Raw genomic sequence first — 21,558 nt, forward strand, 5'->3', positions numbered from 1 at the left:
AACAAAACAGGAGAATTACATGTGGATTTCTAAATATTAGATCTCTGTCATCTGAAGATGTATTAGTAAATGATTTAATATCAGACAATCACATTGATTTATTCTGTTTTACTGAAACCTGGCTAAGTCATGAAGCATATGTCAGCCTAAATGAATCAACTCCTCCAAGTCATATTAATACTCACATTCCTCGAGGCACCGGCCGAGGAGGTGGAGTAGCAGCTATCTTTGACTCAAGCCTATTAATAAATCCTAAACCTAATTTAAACTACAACTCATTTGAAAGCCTTGTTCTTAATCCTTCACATCCAACCTGGAGAACAATACAGCCAATTCTATTTGTTATACTGTATCAACCGCCAGGTCCATATTCAGAATGTCCATCTGAATTTTTTCAGAGTTTCTATCAAGTTTAGTCTTTAAAACTGATAAGGTTATTATTGTAGGAGATTTTAATATTGATGTGGATGTCGATAATGATTGCCTTAGTACTGCATTCATCTCATTGTTGGACTCCATTGGCTTCTGTCAGGGAGTACAGAAACCCACTCACTGCTTTGGCCACACCCTCAACCTTGTTCTTGCATGTAGCATTGACATTGAGCATTTGGTGGTCTTTCCACAGAACCCTCTTCTGTCAGACCATTACCTCATAACTTTTGAGTTTATACTACCGGAGTGTACACCGTTAGTCAAAAGTTTCTACCCCAGATGTCTAACTGACAGTGCTGTAGCTAAATTTATAGAAGGGATTCCTTCTGCATTTGATTCAATACCACGTCTCAATGTGACGGAGGACTCCTGTGCTAACTTTAGTCTGTCCCAGATTGATCATCTTGTCGATTGTGCTACAGGCTCACTGAGAATGACACTAGACTCGATAGCCCCACTGAAGAAGAAGACGGTGAGGCAAAGGAGGTTTGCTCCCTGGTATAACCCTCAGACCCGCGAACTAAAGCAAACATCACGAAAGCATATGGCGTTCCACCAATCTGGAAGAATCACGCTTTGTTTGGCGAGATAGTCTTAAAACATATAAGAAGGCTCTCCGTAATGCCAGAGCAGCCTATTACTCATCAGTAATAGAGAAAAATAAGAACAACCCCAGGGTTCTCTTTAGCACTGTAGCCAGGCTGACAGAGAGTCACAGCTCTGTGGAGCTGTGTATTCCAATAGACCTCAGTAGTAATGACTTCATGAACTTCTTCAATGAAAAGATTTTAACTATTAGAGGCAAGATTGATGATCTCTTGCTCTTAACCAGTGCCGATCTGTCCTCAAGAGGAGTGGCCTTGGAAACGGCTGTAAGCCCTGGTGTATATTTGGATGTTTTTTCTCCCATTAACCATGACCAATTGTCTTCAACGATTTCTACTTCTAAACTGTCTACCTGTCTCTTGGACCCCATCCCAATGTAGCTGCTTAAAGACATTTTGTCTTTAATTGGCACCTCTCTGTTGGATATTGTCAATGTGTCTTTGCTAACAGGCCATGTACCACATTCCTTCAAAGTAGCTGTAATTAAACCTCTCCTGAAGAAAGCCCACTCTTAATTCAGAGGTGTTGGCTAACTACAGACCGATCTCTAACCTTCCCTTCCTCTCTAAGATCCTTGAGCAAGTAGTCGCAAATCAGACTTTCTACATCAAAATAGTTTATTTGAGGAGTTTCAGTCAGTATTTAGAAAACACCACAGCACAGAGACAGCACTGGTAAAAATTACAAATGACCTCCTAATTGCATCAGATAAAGGACTCATCTCTGTACTTGTTTTGTTAGACCTTAGTGCTGATAAAGGACACATGTCTGTACTTGTTTTGTTAGACCTTAGTGGTGATAAAGGACTCATCTCTGTACTTGTCTTGTTAGACCTTAGTGCTGCGTTCGACACCATTGACCATGACATCCTATTACAGAGACTGGATCAGTCGATTGGCATCCCAGGTACCGCACTAAGTTGGTTTAAATCCTATTTATCAGATCGATTTCAATTTGTATTTGTAAACGATGAAGCCGCGATGAACACCAATGTTAATCACGGAGTTCCACAAGGTTCTGTGCTTAGACCAATTTTATTTACCTAATATATACTTCCTTTGGGCAACATTATCCATAAACTTTCATTGTTATAACGATCAAACCAGAGACCAACCAGCTCGCTAAAATTCGTCTAAAAGACATAAAAAGATGGATGGCCTGCAACTTCCTGATGTTAAACTCAGACAAAACTGAAGTTATTTTACTGGGCCCTGAACACCTCAGAGATCAATTATCTGGTGATGTGGTTTCTGTAGATGGCATTGCCCTGGCATCCAACACCACTGTAAATAATCTCTGCGTTATCTTTGATCGGGACTTGTCCATTAACTCCCCCGTGAAGCAAATCTCAAGGACTGCACTTTTTCATCTACGTAACTTTTAAAAAATCAGGCAAATGTTATTTCAAAAAGATGCAGAAAAGCTGGTTCATGCATTTGCTACTTCGGGACTAAATTACTGCAACTCCTTATTATCAGGCTGCTCTAATTAAACTATGCTCTAAAATAAATGATCCTGTTAGTTTTGTGTCTGTCTCCCCAGTGTCTGCTAATTACTCATTCCCTTCACCTGCCCTCAGCCACTCCTTAATTACTTAAACGTGGGGTATATAGGGGGGGGGGGGGGGGTGACCTGTGGTTCCCCCCCCTATATATACTCCCATTCTTTCCCTTGTCCTCTGACAGATTGTTGCAAGTCTTCCATGTGACTTTGCTCACCAGCCTGTGTTTTTGCTTGTGATTTCTTCTCAGTAAAAGTTATTTGTTCACGTGCCTGAACTCCTGCCTATTCTCTCTGTGCCTGAGCCTTACCCCTCCATCCGTGTGATACTAATAAGTCTCTTAAGTCCCTCCAGTTAATCCAGAATGCTGCAGCTCGTGTACTCACAAAAACTAAGAAAAGAGATCACATTACTCCTGTATTAGCTGCTCTGCACTGGCTCCCTGTAAAATCAAGAATCACATTTAAAATTCTTCTCCTCACCTACAAAGCCTTGATTGGTGATGCACCATCATATCTTAAGGAGCTTTTTCCTAGAGTCTTAGAAATTAGGATGGGAGCAAGAGCCTTCAGTTATCAAGCTCCTCTTTTAAGGAACCAGCTTCCACTTTCAGTCCGGGAGGCAGACACAGTCACCTCATTGGGGATGTTTTAGGATACACTGAGCAACTATCTCCTCTTCTGTCTCTATTTATGGATGAATTTACATCTCTCCATTGCACCTTACTAACTCTGCTTCCTCCCTAGAGTCTTTGTGACTTCACATCTTATAGGGTCTTATATTGGCTGTGTCTGATGGACCGGCCTCCTGCCTTGGCCCTGCTGATGCGCCCCGCCCCCCCTCCTCTCTACTGTTTCATGGATTGTGGAGGTCCATTCATACATTCTGTCATATTTATGTAATGTGTTTATGTAACTCTGTAATGCTGTTCATTCTGTACACATGACATCTATTCCGTCTGTCCATCTGGGGAGAGGGATCCTCCTCTGTTGCTCTCCTGAAGGTTTCTTCCCTTTTTTCCCCTTTTGAAAGTTTTTTTTTCTCTATTTCTTGGGAGTTTCCCCTGATCCGATGTGAGGTCCTGACAGGGATGTCATGTGTACAGATTGTAAAGCCCTTTGAGGCAAATTTGTAATTTGTGATAATAGGTTATATAAAATAAACTGAATTGAATTGTGTAAATACAGTACAGCCTCTCAACACCACTTGCTTTGCTTTAGATTCTTGGTCTGATGGAACAAGAGAGAACACTGTTTAACAGGCTATACATCTCAATAAATGCTTCAATATCAGCACTTATTGGACATGTCTGTGTTGATGGGAGGAGCAGAGCATGAAGGAGAAATTGTTCATTAACAAACTTCTTTAAATTTATTATAGAGGTTGATCAAATTAATTATGTAATTTAGATTGTTTAGCTGTTTGGAGATACTTACCATTTCTATTGCTATCAAAATAAAAATATTACAGTCACACATTGTCCCTAAAACTATATTTGTTGTACCGGTATGATCTTACCTGGACAGTCAACTATCCCAGTCCAGCCTTTTTGCTTACAGGTAACAGTAAAAACTACTTCAGCATCGTTCCTGCATGCATACTGAACCTGTTCATTGATCCTGTAAGTGTCCTTTTCATTGTGGGTAATCTCTGCATTGTCAATGTGAAGTTGTTCACAAACTGAAACAAAGTCAATGAAATTATTAATTATTTACCAAACCCTCCAGGTTTTCTGGTTAAATTAAAATATTTTGAAACAATTTTATTCAATAAGGAAGTAAGGTTCTTCTCATGTCAGACATGTACATTAATATTAATTATTTAATCCAGTGGTTCTCAAACTTTTTCAGTCACACCCCTCTTTGGAGGAAGAACAATGTTCATGCCCCACCGCCCCAATAAAATGGTCTATGCTGACTTTTTATTTAAATAACTTTTTTTCAAGTTAACCAAATGTTAGAACAATGCAAATAAAGTTATATATGTGCAAAAAAGCACACTGGCAAAGAAATAGCTTACTGGGACTGCAATTAACCTGTTTTGCACTGGATATCTTTTCAAGATAATAACAATAAGTGCAACCTAAACAACAAGTTCATATATTTGGCAATAAAGAGTTTTACACTGCACACAACAACGTGCAACCTGTGCAAAACAACATTAGTGTAGATATGTGTGTCAAGTTTTATTAGTATTAGTGGCTGCAATGAGCCTGCTTTCCACTACAAATCTTTTAAACGGGGTTGCAGGCTTGATACGACCACTTTCAATTCATGCTCAATGTTGAGCTCTTGTTGTGAAGGGCAACAGTGAAAAAAAGCTGATCTCACGAGATTGTTTTTTGGCAAAACGCCAAGAATCAGCAGTCGCCAATAATCTTGGCCGTCGCGCATGTGTAACCTGTTAACGGCGTAACGTAAACATGTACACGGAGGTACAGGCATTGATTTCAACATATATTTATTAATCACTTAGTTTTATGTCTGTGTACTTTAAACTTGTGTAATATGTGAAGTTCTCAATAAAGGTCTTTCTGCATTTCCTCCTGCGACCCACCTGTAGTACCACTGCGTCCCACTAGAGGGGCGTGCACCACAATTTGAGAACCACTGATTTAATCCAACTATCTCAATATACACATGTGCTCCATAATTAGTACATTAATATTGATTATCAAATAAGACTCACAATATACACATTTATAACCTACGGGTAAAAAAAGAAAAGCTATTTTGGGCAGACAAGTTGTACTGATTAATGAGTCCTAACTACTTGTGTATTCCAAATAGACTTAGTTTGAAATAAAATAAAAAATATATTTGACATTTTGCAATAGTGAAAAAAAAGATAAAATAAGATGCTTCCTCAAAAACATTGTTTAGAAGAACAGGTGGCAGATGTTAGGAAACTTTGCAACTTTGCTTTACTTTAATGTTAAAATCCCCCCAATGTTTGCCCCAAAATAAAAGCCACATTATTTAGGAACCACAAATGTAAGACCTACGGCATTCAGCAGATGTATAACTTTCCTTTGTATATCGACAATAAGTGGGTCCCTAAAACTATATTTGTTGTACTGGTATGATCTTACCTGGACAGTCAACCATCCCAGTCCATCCTGTTTGCTCACAGGTAACATTCAAAACTCCTTTGGCATCGTTCCTGCATGCATACTGAACCTGTTCATTGATCCTGTAAGTTTCCTTTTCATTGTGGGTAATGTGTGCATTGTCAATCTGAAGTTGTTCACAACCTGAAACAAAGTCAATGAAATTAGGAATTATTTACTAAACCCTGCATGCTTTCTGGTCTTGGTGTCTTAAATGTGGTATTTTGGAGAGATTTGACCATTTTGATCAATTCTTGAGTCGTACCATGACTACATTTAGCACTAAATATGTGTAACAAATTATATCAACCCAACAAACTGTTGTCATTGCTATTATTGTCATTTTGAATATGAGCATGCTGACATTAGGTTTTAGCTCAAAGCAGTGCTGTGTCTAAAAACAGTACAGCCTCTCAACACCACTTGCTTTGCTTTAGATTCTTGGTCTGATAGAACAAGAGAGAACACTGTTTAACAGGCTATACATCTCAATAAATGCTTCAATATCAGCACTTATTGGACATGTCTGTGTTGATGGGAGGAGCAGAGCATGAAGGAGAAATTGTTCATTAACAAACTTCTTTAATTTTATTATAATAATTGATCAAATGAATTATGTAATTTAGATTGTTTAGCTGTTTGGAGATACTTACCATTTCTATTGCTATCAAAATATAAATATTACAGTCACACATTGTCCCTAAAACTATATTTGTTGTACCGGTATGATCTTACCTGGACAGTCAACTATCCCAGTACAGCCTTTTTGCTTACAGGTAACAGTAAAAACTAATTCAGCATCGTTCCTGCATGCATACTGAACCGGTTCATTGATCCTGTAAGTGTTCTGCTCCATAAGTTCATGAAGTGGATGGATTATTGAGGTCCAGCAGAAACTGACTTTGTGGTGCTCAAAGATGAATGTAAAATATGGACATAAGGAAATGTTTTACAAAATGAATGGCAATTTATTAAAAATGTTCAGTTGATATACTACTTGTATTTTCACTTTTTGAAGCATATCTGGACAATTGATGTGGGTGTATATATTATATTTGCTTTTTAAAATCAAAGGTTTAACAGGTTTCTTTAAGGATTTATTAAAAAATACAATGAAGTACTTTGAATAGATATGTCTCTTTTATTATTATTTTTTTTTAATGGCATAACATGAATGCCAATCTTGTCATAAAACTAGTGTTACAACAAAGCAAAACCATAAAGTATTTAATGCCCATGTAGTCTGAAAGTAAAGCCCAAACACATGTATTAAAATTCTGCAAACCCTTGCTGCGAGGGAATAAGAAATGACTGATACATACAGGTTTAGGTAGGGTTAATCGTTAGTTAGTGCCTCAAGCCCATTTCATCAAAACCTTTTTTTTTTCAACTCAACCTGCACACAGAATGTCTGATAGACTTCCTTGACTGGACTGAAATATTTCAAGGCATGTTTTATAGCACACAACAAACAAGCAGTGCTTTTATATTCTGGTGAAGATGCATTCAATAAGTTACAAGGCAAAGATATTAATATTCAACGAACATGTGCATTTGATCAGCAACATCTGATGGACATTTAATTTCCCCTTTTCATGGTTCAATCGTTGTCATACACTTTGTATGTGAGATGTTTCCTTATTCATGGTGAAAGGGTAGAGTGTTTCCTGGTAGCTGCTCCTCCAGTTACAGAGCATGGGAAATATGGACACCGTTTGACAGATCAGATTACTTGGTTTGAGCTTCCCATTCGACTTTGCACATTCAATGCACATCCAATTCATGGGATTACTTTTCAGGGATTATGGAGTAAAAATCCTCATGTTAACTCAGGAGTTGACAATAAAGATGCAGAAAATGGGATTGAATCTAAAATCTAAACCTCTGTGTTTGAAAAATAAATACAACTTTTTGATTAAACACCTGGAGGGCAATCAAGATACTTTTACTAACAAGATACTCATTTTGAGCTATTGGTTGTAGATCACCGCAACACACTAGAGTACAACAACATTTGATGTATTATGCTCAAACTGTCGAAAGACTCTTTACAGATATGAATAAACAATTGATGTGAACAGCCACTTGACTTTAAGTTGAAACCATTCTTCAAGCATCCACATGAAGCTTCTATTGGGCAACTTTAACCCTTTGAATATTTGTCACGTTGATCTTGTAAGCTGTTCCATTCTTGAGCTGCTTTCTAAAAAACTAAAGTGAGAAAAAAAAAAAAGAATACACATCAGGATATTCATCTCATTCCCCTCACCCATCCTTTATCATGTGTATATACATTATCATTGATACATTTTGCTTAAAAAGCCTTCACAAAATCTGTTTTACATACCTCTTCAACACGTTCAATGATGATTCCATTACTAACATCTCCAACGAAAGTTATCTTCATCTGTAGAGCCAGTAATGCAAAATCTGTGGGTATAAAAAAACATGTGGAGCATGTGGAGATTAATTTTCCTACTTAGCTTTAAGAAATTTCCTCAATTTATTTTTGTCAAATTAGTTTCCATGTGTTCACAGTCTTGCCCGAAAGCCTCTTTCAAGATGCATCCAAAGATTCAGCAGTAACAAAGTAAATATTAGTGTTGTGAATGGCAACTGTAAAATACTACATTCAAAATAAAGGACTATAGTATAATTCTTTCCATATAAAAAAATCTTTTGCAACAAATATTAGTTGCAAAAGGGACATTTTTGCAAATACAAATGTTAATTACCTTGGTGTATAGCATATGCATTGTTGTACTGTGGTATGTGAAGTGTGTGATTTCCAGAGTGAAACTCCAGAGTGTATTGTTGTTTTAATGATAGTGAAGTTTCATGTGAAATTTAACATTATATTATGTATATTATATGTAAAAGCCAAAATGAAAAATACCTGTAGACGACTTATATGAATTTCTGAGTTGACTAAAGTGTGATATAATATGATGTGTGAATAATTCATTTATTAATTTCTTGTGCTATTTTATATTATTTTCAGTTTCAGCACATAAATGCTTAGGGTAAAAACACAAGCCTTGGTTTGGAGCCGTTGGTCGTCAGGGGGGCAGGTGTTGTTGTGGGGGCTGGTGTTGTTGTGGGGGCAGGTGTCGTAGTTGTGGCAGATGTCGTCGTTGCGACAGTTGTCGTAGTTGGTGCAGGTGTTGTCGTTGCAACAGGTGTTGTCGTGGGGACAGGTGTTGTCAGGGGGGCAGGTGTTGTCGTGGGAGCTGATGTTATCGTGGGGGTAGTTGTTGTCGTGGGGGCTGGTGTTGTTATGGGGGCAGGTGTTGTCGTGGGGGCTGGTGTTGTCGTGGGGACAGGTATTGTCGTGGGAGCTGGTGTTGTCGTGGGGGTAGTTGTTGTCGTGGGGGCTGGTGTTGTTGTGGGGGCAGGTGTTGTAGTTGGTGCAGGTGTCGTTGTTGCGACAGTTGTTGTAGTTGGTGCAGGTGTTGTCGTGAGGACGGGTGTTGTCGTGGGGGCTGGTGTTGTCGTGGGGGTAGGTGTTGTCGTGGGGGCAGGTGTTGTCGTGGGGGCTGGTGTTGTTGTGGTGGTAGGTGTTGTCGTGGGGGCTGGTGTTGTCGTGGGGGCAGGTGTCGTAGTTTGGGCAGGTGTCGTCGTTGCGACAGTTGTTGTAGTTGGTGCAGGTGTCGTCGTTGCAACAGGTGTTGTCGTGAGGACAGGTGTTGTCGTGGGGGCTGGTGTTGTCGTGGGGGTAGGTGTTGTCGTGGGGGCAGGTGTTGTCGTGGGGGCTGGTGTTGTTGTGGTGGTAGGTGTTGTCGTGAGGGCTGGTGTTGTCGTGGGGTCTGGTGTTGTCGTGGAGGCAGGTGTCGTCGTTGCAACAGGTGTTGTCGTGGGGGCAGGTGTTGTCGTGGGAGCTGGTGTTGTCGTGGGGGTAGTTGTTGTCGTGGGGGCTGGTGTTGTTGTGGGGGCAGGTGTTGTAGTTGGTGCAGGTGTCGTCGTTGCGACAGTTGTCGTAGTTGGTGCAGGTGTCGTCGTTGCAACAGGTGTTGTCGTGAGGACAGGTGTTGTCGTGGGGGCTGGTGTTGTTGTGAAAATGTGAAGTTGTTCACAAACTGAAACAAAGTCAATGAAATTAGGAATTATTTACCAGACCCTCCAGGTTTTCTGGTTAAATTAAAATATTTTGAAACAAACAATTTTATTTAACAAGCAAGTAAGGTTTATTAGTACATTAATATTGATTATTTAATCCAACTATCATAATATACATATGTACCTTTAAGGGTAAAAAAAGAAAAGCTATTTTGGCTTGTAATTGTAATGATTAATGAGTTCTAACTACTTCTGTATTCCAAATAAACTATTAGTTTGAAATAAACATTTTAAAAAGTTTTGATATTTTGCAATAGTGAAAAAAGATCAAATAAGATGCTTCCTCAAAAACATAGTTTAGAAGAACAGGTGGCAGGTGTTAGCAAACTTTGTTTTACTTTAATCTTAAAATCCCCCCAGTGTTTGTCCCAAAATAAAAGCCACATTATTTAACAACCACAAATGTAAGACCTACGGCATTCAGCAGATGTATAACTTTCCTTTGTATATTGACAATAAGTGGGTCCCTCAAACTACATTTGTGTTCTTACCTGGACAGTGAACCATCCCAGCCCAGCCTGTTTTCTCACAGGTAACATTAAAAACTCCTTTGGCATCGTTCCTGCATGCATACTGAACCTGTTCATTGATCCCGTAAGTTTCCTTTGCATTGTGGGTAATGTGTGCATTGTCAATCTGAAGTTGTTCACAACCTGAAACAAAGTCAATGAAATTAGGAATTATTTACTAAACCCTGCATGCTTTCTGGTCTTGGTGTCTTAAATGTGGTATTTTGGAGAGATTTGACCATTTTGATCAATTCTTGAGCCTAACATGACTACATTTAGCACTAAATATGTGTAACAAATTATATCAACCCAAAAAACTGTTGTCATTGCTATTATTGTCATTTTGAATATGAGCATGCTGGCATTAGGTTTTAGCTCAAAGCAGTGCTGTGTCTAAAAACAGTACAGCCTCTCAACACCACTTGATTCTTGGTCTGATGGAACAAGAGAAAACACTGTTTAACAGACTATACATCTCAATAAATGCTACAATATCAGCACTTATTGGACATGTCTGTGTTGAAGGGAGGAGCAGAGCATGAAGGAGAAATTGTTCATTAACAAACTTCTTTAATTTTATTATAATAATTGATCAAATGAATTATTTAATTTAGATTGTTTAGCTGTTTGGAGATACTTACAATTTCTATTGCTATCCAAATATAAACCTGGACAGTCAACTATCCCAGTCCAGCCTTTTTGCTTACAGGTAACAGTGAAAACTACTTCAGCATCGTTCCTGCATGCATACTGAACCTGTTCATTGATCCTGTAAGTGTTCTTTTCATTGTGGGTAATCTCTGCATTGTCAATGTGAAGTTGTTCACAAACTGAAACAAAGTCAATGAAATTAGGAATTATTTACCAAACCCTGCAGGCTTTCTGTTTAAATTCAAATATTTTGAAACAAACATTTTATTTAACAAGGTAGTAATGTTCTTCTCATATCAGACCTTGTGGAGCTCCATACTTAGTACATTCATATTGATTATCAAATAAGACTCTCACAATATACACATTTATAACCTTTAAAAAAAGAAAAGCTTTTTTGGCCAAAAAAGTTGTAATGATTAATGGGTGCTAACTATTTTAGTATTCAAAATAGATTATTAGTCTTAAATGAAATGAAATAATAAACCTAAAATTAATTCTTTGTCACTCGGAATCTCGTGATTTCGCGAGAAGATTACGTAGGACTGATCTTAGGCCTACTTATGACCCCGGCTGGGGTCATCTGAGGTCACAGGGGACTTTGTTGTTATTAAGACTAGACCTGTGTGTGCCCGAGACGGACGATATCCAGTGCTAAGCACCGCCTCTGGCGGTCATCACAGATTCATAGAACCGTAGTTACGTAACTTTCATTTTATATGGTAATGAGTTGAATAAAAAGTTGGAACACAGAGGTGGGTGATAATTTATACTTTATGTTTTATAAACAGTTAAACCAGACAGGGTCATTATTTGTTGCTGTTAAAAACATTTTTTTAAACAGCATCCTAACTCAACTTTGACATATACCAGTCTGTGGTGATCTATCAACACACAAGACTCTGATCGTTAACTATAGTCAGAATAATATATGATTTTATTAATTTATACTCAAAGACAGGGTAAAAGTTCATGTAAATGAGGTCTTATTGGCCTTAAATTTAAAATGGAAGAAATAAATGGTGTGAATGAGTTTGAATTAAGTTGTTATTAAAGGAGTAATACAGAATTGGGTGAAGTATCCACTTTATAGTCTTTAAATAACAGCCAAACCACACAGGGTCAATTTTGGTGTGATTATTTGCTGCCATGATTGTATTATTTTGAAACGATACTTTCACTTACACTTCTCCTTACCTTTACAGTCTTCTGATTTATTCCACTCAGTATTGTTACATGTTGCATTGCCTTCAATTCCATATAAGACACATTGATACTCAATGACATCCCCATCCATATATCTTTCTTTGTCTGCGGTGAAGTTAATTGACTCATCTTTGAGCTTGTCACAGTATGCTGAAATGCAAAAATTATGTTGTTGTCCAAGTAACATAGTAGCAGTTATGTTTTTTTTCTTTTTTAATTGTAGTGTCAAATCTAATCGCTACACACTGCATTAACACAAATCTGGCAAACCTAAATGCCATTAACAATATATATATATATATATATATATATATATATATATATATGTGTGTGTATATATATATGTATGTATATATATGTGTGTGTATATATATTATATATATGTGTGTCTGTATATATATATATATATATATATATATATATGTATATTTATATGTGTGTGTGTGTATATATATATATATATATATATATATATATATATATATATATATATATATATATGTGTATATATATATATATTCATGCAGGATATATAACATATCTTTAAATCTTAAATTGTCTAATAGCTTCCTGTGTGAGACTTTGTGAAACTTTTTGTACGTACGTGTGCACATAATGTTTTTCTCCTCCCATTGGCCCTCTTTGCACTGAATTGTATCTTCATGATCCAATATAATATACTTATCACGGCACTGATATGTTACTGTGGAGTCAGACAAGTATTCCTTCTGATATGAATCCACAATTAAAGCATTGTCAACTTTTCGTGGGGGGTTGCAAGAAACGGCAGTTACTGCAAGACATGAAAACACGTATTGCATTAGGTTATGCCCTGTAATCTTTTCATGAACACGCTTAATTACATCTGAAGAGGACTCACGTTTACAGAATGTTTCGGGGGAGACTCCCTCTGAAAGCCATTTTCCATCGTGACAGGTTAAACTGGTAACCTGTGCGTGGTATCCATCTTCACAAGTAATCTGGGCATCTTTAGATTTCTCACATGGTGTCACTCTTCCATTAGGAATCTCAGGAACGTTTCCACACATCGTATTAGCTAAAGAGGTTACGAGTACAAACATTTAGGTCTCTATATATTGTTGCTCACACATGTGATACTAGTAATAACAAAATTAGACATTTCAAAATTAGCCTGCATCAAAGATGTGACATAAGAAACTTAAACTAACACATAAAGTGTTTATGAGCCTTTTGAAACAAAAATATGCTGATGTGCATCCATATCAGATCTAAGGAAAAATACTCATCAATTTGCTTATTCCTCACTAAATGTTTTACTTAAAAGTGATGCACAACTTTAAGTAGATATGTTTGGATTGCTTCATGCAGGTTACAACGAGACGTGTAGTGCATTAAAGATGATTTACCGATGCAACCTTTAAATCCAGACCACACGCCATCAGTACATTTGGCCTCAACCCACCAGCCTTTGGTAGAAAGTTTGTAACCTATTTTGCAGCTGTAGTACAGTGTGTCATTGTATGGACCAGCTACAATTCCATGTGGTTCGTCAGCGGTTTGACATTCTAACAGTGAAAAAAAAGAAGTTATATTCAGATAGCAACGGTTAAATAGCAAATGTTGTCAAGAGCATCACTCATCAGACATGTCTGTGTTGATGGGAGGAACAGAGCATGAAGGAGAAGTTGTTCAACAATACACATCTTTCATTTTATTACTATGGGTAATCAAATTAATTATGCAATTTAGATTTTTTTCTTTTTTGCCTTTAGGAGATACTTACCAATTATATTGCTATCAAAACATAAATATTCCAGTCACACATTGTCCCTAAAACTATATTTGTTGTACCGTTATGTTCTTACCTGAACAGTTCTTTATCCCAGTCCACCCTCTTTCCTCACAGGTAACAATAAAATCTCTTTGGGCATCGTTCCTGCATGTATACCGAACATGTTCATCGAGCCTGTAAATGTTCTTTTCATTGTGGGTAATTTGTGCATTGTCAATGTGAAGTGGTTTACACAATTTCCCTGAAACAAAGTCAATGAAATTAGGAATTATTTACCAAACCCTCCAGGTTTTCTGGTTAAATTCAAATATTTGAAAACAATTAATATTATTTAAGGAGGAAGTAAGGTTCTTCTCATGTCAGACATTTTGAAACTCCACAATTAGTACATTAATATTGATTATTTAATAAGACTCTCACGATATACACATGTATAACCTAAACCATTTATAAAGAAAAAAAGAAAAGCTATTTTGGCCAGATTCATGAGTGCTAACTCTGTGTGTATTAAACATAGATTATTATTTTTAAATCAAATAAAACAATTGTTTGAAAAAAGATGGGTCCTCAAGAAAATTGGTTAGAAGAACAGGTGGCAGATGTTTGCAAACTTTGCTTTACTTCAATGTAAAAAAACAAACAATGTTTGCCCCCAAATAAAAGCTACCATTTTTTGTCGATATTTTTCATAGGGATTTAATTCTTATCTGTTAAACAATAATTTATTCTGGTGTAAGCATGAAAATAAAAGTTAATAAAATAATGGGAAAAAACAACAATTATTCTTTCAACTATATTGTGTATTGTGTTTTCTTACTTACTACTGCTACTACTACTTACTACATTGTTCATTCCTGGTCCAACCTTTTTCCCCACAGGTTAGGGTAAAACGTCCCTCATAACCATTCTTGCAGATATAATTGACCCGTTCATTTTTCTTGTATATGTTCCGATTATTTCTTTGAACAATGTTTGCATTCTGGAAATCTTGACGGTTGCATGTTATCTCTGGAAAATAAATAAATAAACAAATGTAATTCTGTACACTGACAGGGAAGTGACATTTTACTTCCGCACCAGAGTGTGGCAACACCCTAATGGAAAAGCAAATACATGAAACAGCCATGCATTCAAAGTGTTACTTGTGTTAAGGCATAAGACAAGCAAGATGATCAAGATCCTTGTCAATATGGCACCTGGTGTTGCTTCTTGTTTGATGTGATTACCAGTTATTTCTTTATTTATGTCATGGTGTTAGGGATGTACAATGGGGTGAACATGACATAACCAGCTTATTGAGCGTGGAGTACCAGGAAACATTATATCATTATTTCTTGGTCTACAGGGCTGCAGAGCTGGATTTTCTCTGGAAAAAGGCTGTTAACTGTTACAATGAGCACCATAGACTGGGACCGAGGCAGATTAATAGTATATTGAAGTAACTGTATTACTTGGAAAAGGGACTTCCTTCATATATAGTTTACTAGCCCTTAGTTCCTATGGTTTTTGGTGGAAGACAGCAATTACAGTAAAAAGAAAATGTTAAATCCTAAGTGGACCAAAAGCTCCTTCCCTGCTTTCCCAAATATGGATACAAAATTAACAGTAATGTAATTACAACTTTAACTTCACTATACCTTGACAAAATATATTTGGTACCCATCCATTTCTGGTGCACGAGGCATTGGTGGCACCATCTGTCTTCTTGTAGCCCCACTGACATGAATATGTTACAGTATCATCCATTTTTATTTGTTGACCCCATTTGACAGTCCAGTAATTCACATGTGGCGGTCTTCGATTGCTGCATGTAACCTCTGGATGAAGAGAAAGACTTGTGTAACAAAGTAATAAAGATAAGATTCATCATCATCAGCATCATCATCAGCATCAGCATCAGCATCATAATCAAAAGTTAATGAACCATACCACACACAATAAAGAACAACAATTTCATAACCTGTGTCTGGGACCACGCCTTTGCGGTTCTATACCTTGGCATACTGGTCGTAAAGTCCAGTCTCCAATCTCTTTGCATGTAGCTTCAGCTGAGGTGTCCCAAAGGTTAGAAATCCAGTGCTTATTTCCACAAATGACTCTCACTGTGTCACCAGGTATAAACACATTATTGGAAGTCGGTTCATAATTGGTTCCCTCCAGTGGCGGTGGCAGTCTACATACTATTGCTTCAATTGTTGAATTAATTAAGCATATTATTTGTTAGCACCAATTTTCATTAGTCAGTGCGATACCGCCATGAAATGTGAATACTCAGTTTATACTTACATTCACATGCAGGGGTAGGGCTCCATTCTGCTGTTATTCCTCGTTTGGTGCATTTTGAAGATCGTACGTCAATGCTTTTATATCTAGCATCACACCCAAAGGGCAGGATTTCGTGTTCTTTGTACTCTTGAATCTTTCCACGCACAAAACCATGTTCAATAATGGGTACTGTACATTTTACCTCTGAAAAAAAAAACACACAAGCATAAATTTAGGCTTTTTTTATAAATAAAAAAAAAAGGGATGCACAGTAACCACCTATTAACCTTACTCTAGAGAAAAAGAATGCGCTTATTTTAAAACAGTCAAAGGTAATGGCCATGAATGACAGCTTTTGTTTTAAACATGTCTCGCACCTCGTGGAGGGTGGGGTTGGGACGTATTTTTGGTTCTCACATTCTCATATTGCCAGCCCAAATTGTCTAGAACCTCTCAGCAAATTTTCTTTTTTTCAAAGGGTCGCTATCAGCAGGTTATCAACATGTGATGTAGCGCTGAGTGACCAGGTTGGTGTAGAGCACAGGAGTAACAATCAGAGCACATAAGGGTGAGACTTGGTGCAAAGTAGGTAGAACAATGATGATACCAAAGTGACGGACAACAGCCGGGAGAATTAAGCTGGTACGAGTTGTTATATTAAACTTTTGCCCAATCGAGCCAAAACGGAAATACGGAAAACATCTTTCTTCTTCGGAAAAGTTTTAAGTGCAGTTGGTTTTTGGTTGTTCCCAAAAATGCCTCAACAGTGCTCCTCTTACACTTTTAAGTTTGTACACATTCAATTCCATTCCTTCATCCCCTCGTGTCTTAGTCCTCCCACCAGAGGAGAGAGGAGTTGAGGCGATTCAGGTATTAATCAAAATCATACTTTGCTTATCATTTTCAAGCAACACCAGTTAAATAGGACATTAAATAGGACATTGTCATCTATCAATTGGCATGCCTCTTCAGCCCGGTTCCCCGTTTAACAACATTTTATTGTGAATTTGTAGGAAACTTATTTTCTCCTGGATTATATTAGTTTTTGTTGTATCACAAGTATGTTTCACATCATAGTCAGCAGAAGTCGAGATAGGGAGGAGGTCATGGGTGGGTCAAACAAACACAGGACTTTCACACAGGAGACTACTGTGTGAAATTAATTGTCAACATTCAACTATTTTAATCCACATCCCTAACCTGATGTTTTTTTGATTTATTTAATTTACAACATTACATTGCGATCGTAATCAGGGAGAAAATATGTGTCCCTCAAAATATAATTGAAAATGCAATTTAGTTGTATGGGATCATCATTTTGAAGGAGACAGTGTTGACCTTTTTTTATACTTTTATACAGTGTCCGATAAGACTTCTGCAAAGGATACAACTATGTATTTTGTTATTGAAGCATCCTTCAAGATGATGCGTTGAAATTGATATCCGGGTTACAGACAAAAGGCCGTAACACAGAGAGAGGAGACAAGGCGTGAAAAAGAGAAATGCGAAGAACCTACGGTCTTCATAATTCACCCGGCACATCTCATGGTGGGTTATGCATGTATTTGTGTGTTTCTATCTTCACCTTTGTCTCCATTTTCATATTTCTTTCTAAACAGTAAGACCTTCTGGTTTATTTGGGAAAGCCTGCTGTACCTTTGCATTTAGGAACGTTGCCACGCCACTCTCCATTTTCATCACAATACATTTCTGCTGACCCATACAGGATTTCAGTGCTGGACTTGCAGGTGAATCGAACTACATTGCCATAGGTGGATTCATCTGGGTCCCCAATCACCTGGACATTGTTATCCACATTAATCACTGGGCACTGTTGTGCTGGTAGGAAAACAGAAAAGATAATACATTGGATGATCAAAAAACTTTTAAATGTTTCCGCCTATAAGCAGGTAGGCAATATAGTTTTTCCAATATTTTCTGACAGAGATAAACACAGTGACATTTCTCCTTGTATGTTAGGTACTGAACAAATATGATCCTTTATTACAGCTGTACCTTCACAGACCGGAACCACACCATCCCAGCCGTCAGCCATGCAACGCCGGTAGCTTTTGCGACTGACCATTTGATAACTGGAACGAGTATTATGTAGAACATGGATAATGGGAATGCATTGAGTCAAACTCAAATTGCACCTCTAGCTATGCAATGTATACTATAGTGATGCAGAATAATACACACAACATATAGAAAACATACGAATCAACAGCATACATTTGTGGTTATAAATATTTTCATACCCTTTATGGCAGGTGAAAACAACTTGTGACCCAAAGACAAAATCGTCTCCATTTTCCAGATGAAAATCTGCAAACTGGGCATCACCGGGATGGCCACATGTTCTCGCTTCAAACATAGGAATGAAAGAGAATATGGGTAAATATATTTATACTGCTCAAATTAAAGTGAAGATACAAGTGGACCTCCTTTCAATAACACACAGAATGTTATTTTATTTTTGTCATCGAGCACTCATTTGACAGAACATATAAAGCATTACATGTTGAATATGTATCGTAGTCTACGGATTCTTAATGGAAGATTATTTATATCCAAACAATAAAACAAATTGTAACTCACGTTCACATGGCTTGCCTCTTGAATCCCATTGTCCTTCCTTACATATCAACTTGAAAAATCCCCTGTAGCCAACATTGCAGCCCACTCTCACTTGTTTTCCATTAGGGTAGATGGCCTCCAGACCAGTTGTGTCAAAATTGGAATCAAACAAGTCGCCACTAAAAAACTGTTCACGTGTACATTCTGTGGGACAGCAAAAATCAGAAATAAATCAAAATCATTTATCACTACCCCCCCGACCAAAACATCAACCCACAAATTGAATCATGCAAATGACTTTAACTACTTGGTCTTACTTTGACTTTTCACAAGCGCCAGCAGATACATCCACAAAAACAGGACCCAGCTTTGGGTAATCAAGCGCATTTTATCTTTGTATCCTTGAACCTCTAAACAGAAGCAGAAACTGGAGAATGACACACAATCAGACAGAGAGAGCTGTGGATTCAGCAGGCAAAACAGATTGCTCAATGATTTATGCAAGTCTGTTCCAGCCTCCAACTACAATCTCATAACGAAACTGAAAAAAGGAGGAAGTGACCAATACATTATATGCAAGGCCTTAGAAGTTAGTACATCTCTACAAGTATACAGTACCACAGACCACATAAAGAACACCTTATACGATACACTAGATCCCAAATAAAACCATAAAAACACGAGGATGTCTTCATTATATCAGTACATGTATGAGATTGATATTGCAGAATACGCTCAATGAATTATGGAAATTATTTAGCAAAAAAACCATCACACAGTCTATTTTTGTTCTTTTTTATTAATACATTACAATGAGTGTTTCACTGGGTTAGTGCCCCTGTGTAACCAGGATTTCCTATGTTTCACAAAGAAAGAGAGTATTCCTGTCAGGGTTTATTAGTTTTCTTTTTCTTCCATGGTAATCATTTGCAGCAATCAATAGAGCAAACAAATGTGTTGCATTCAGCTGCCAAAAGGCAGATCCTGGCATCAGCTGTTAAAAATAAATGTAGCTGTTGAGCAATGCAGGGTTTGCCTTCATTTTTCAATGTGGCTTCATGTTGTTCGAATAACATGAAGCCATATCATTATATATATATACTTATTGCACAAACTCATTCCTCAGAACATTTGTCACAAATTTGGGATGGGAACATATTATGTTCAAACTGCCTTTGGGACTTGTTATTTTGTCTTTGCATTCCCTGCATGTCAAAGGATTAAATATATTTTGTTGCTAAACTGTCAGATGGTATTTCTGTTAACTGTTTGAGAGAGTGCGCTTTCGTCGAGAGAGAGCGAGACAGAGAGAGAGATGTGGAGTAATGTTTGACTGATGTGGGTTCTGGAGGGCCGCCAGTGTAGATAGAAGTTGCAAATACATTTTGTGTTGAAAATGGCTATCTGTACATGTGAAGAATATCATGACAAGTTATTTCTTTCTTTCAGGGTTGAAAAGCCTCTGTAACTTTTAGATTTAGTGACCCATGGCATATATATTCTCTCAATATAATTTAAATATGTCTACGTTATGCATGCTTTACTTTATTAGATGGCATAGAGTAAAGAGCTGATTGTTACGATTTGTATTGACTTTATGTAAACTTACAGTATGTCTTCTGCTAATTTTGATTCCTCATGTTAACAAAAACGTAGGTTTAATGTACTGACCTACAGAGAATCTTATCAGCTTACAAGACATTAATAATTACATGTTCAGAACCGCTGTCCTTGTTTTCTCTATCCGTCTCGCTATTGTTCAAGAAAAGTTGAAGAGAGGATAAAAAAAAAAATCATATACTGTATGCCCACATGAGTCTGCATGTTCACGCCTTTGTCTCACAACAGTGGCACAAAGAATGTCACCATGTATCCATCCCACCAGAAATCAGCAGAGACATCGATTAATAAATAAATCTTAGTTCATATCTAGATTGCATTCAACAGATACAGATTCCTTCACAAAAAGACACAGCTTCTCCCGGAAATACTCAACAGCGACCTCCTGAGGCACTGGATAAGTGTTGCTCCACAGAGACTAAACACTGACAAAAACCAAACATTATAAACTTGAAGTACACTCACTTTTTGGCCAAATGTAATTACATATCAGCATCAACACTAAAGAATAATAAAGAAGTCTTAATTACATCAAGCACATGTATCTTGAATGATTCAAGTTGGGCACAGAGACAATGTTAAACAAAAGAAAAATACCCACCTACAGTATGTTTGAAAAGGGTCATAGGTCTTGTATGTTCCATGGCTACAAACCACAACATTTGTCAAACAAATGTATAAATCTAAAATCCTGGTTGGATTTGCATCCTTTCTATATTCTTCCACTAGAGGACAGAAGTGATCTACATGGGTGGAAGAAGAGCAAACTGTTGGGGGGATGTGAAAAAAAAAATCTTCAAGAATCAATTGGAATATTTTAAATTACAGAATTTCTATTATGAACGCATGGTTGGACAGTAACAGAAATGGACACCGGCTGGTTTTATTACTTCCAGTAACCCTATTTTTGACCTAATCTTTCTTGCTCAGCCTGGTTGGTTTTGGTTGCGTGTTAAAGAAGAAATATTTAGAAGACGACATTAAGAAAAGTAATACTTGCTGTCTGACCTTTACGCGGTTATTAATGTATGTGATGTAGCAAATTGTTTCTATGCTCTGTTTCAGCAACTGCGCTTCACCCTCATTGAGTTGCACATACACACACAAACGGGATGGTACTAAAGAGCTGAAGCTGACTATTTAGGCTATTTCTGACTGCTGTTGCCCTTTTTTACTGCATGAACTTAAA

At 37.4% G+C, this 21,558-nt stretch overlaps 1 protein-coding gene across 1 annotated transcript; it reads right to left on the minus strand.

The window, feature by feature from the left end:
* Window positions 1-10,232: 10,232 nt before the first annotated feature.
* On the minus strand, window positions 10,233-19,194 carry LOC117729343 (complement factor H-like). Its single transcript, XM_034530322.1, has 15 exons — window positions 19,067-19,194; window positions 18,771-18,953; window positions 18,431-18,536; window positions 18,186-18,262; window positions 17,826-18,008; window positions 16,191-16,373; window positions 15,899-16,090; window positions 15,542-15,721; window positions 14,745-14,912; window positions 13,978-14,145; window positions 13,519-13,677; window positions 13,011-13,187; window positions 12,735-12,923; window positions 12,122-12,280; window positions 10,233-10,417 (listed from the first exon to the last, which is right to left on the minus strand). Exons 1-15 carry the CDS (start codon window positions 19,134-19,136, stop codon window positions 10,233-10,235), a joined length of 2,379 nt encoding a protein of 792 aa, XP_034386213.1. The 5' UTR covers window positions 19,137-19,194.
* Window positions 19,195-21,558: the final 2,364 nt, after the last annotated feature.

Source organism: Cyclopterus lumpus, chromosome 4 (assembly GCF_009769545.1).
Source record: "Cyclopterus lumpus isolate fCycLum1 chromosome 4, fCycLum1.pri, whole genome shotgun sequence".
Classification (NCBI taxonomy): domain Eukaryota; kingdom Metazoa; phylum Chordata; class Actinopteri; order Perciformes; family Cyclopteridae; genus Cyclopterus; species Cyclopterus lumpus.

Coding starts and splice junctions, on each gene's coding strand:
- LOC117729343 (XM_034530322.1), bottom strand. CDS start 19,136: ATGCGCTTGATTACCCAAAGCTGGGTCCTGTTTTTGTGGATGTATCTG. Junction 18,537..18,770: donor AAGAGGCAAGCCATGTGAAC/GTGAGTTACAAT, acceptor CTATGTTTGAAG/CGAGAACATGTGGCCATCCC. Junction 10,418..12,121: donor TAAATCAGAAGACTGTAAAG/GTAAGGAGAAGT, acceptor ACTTTGTTTCAG/GTTGTGAACAACTTCAGATT.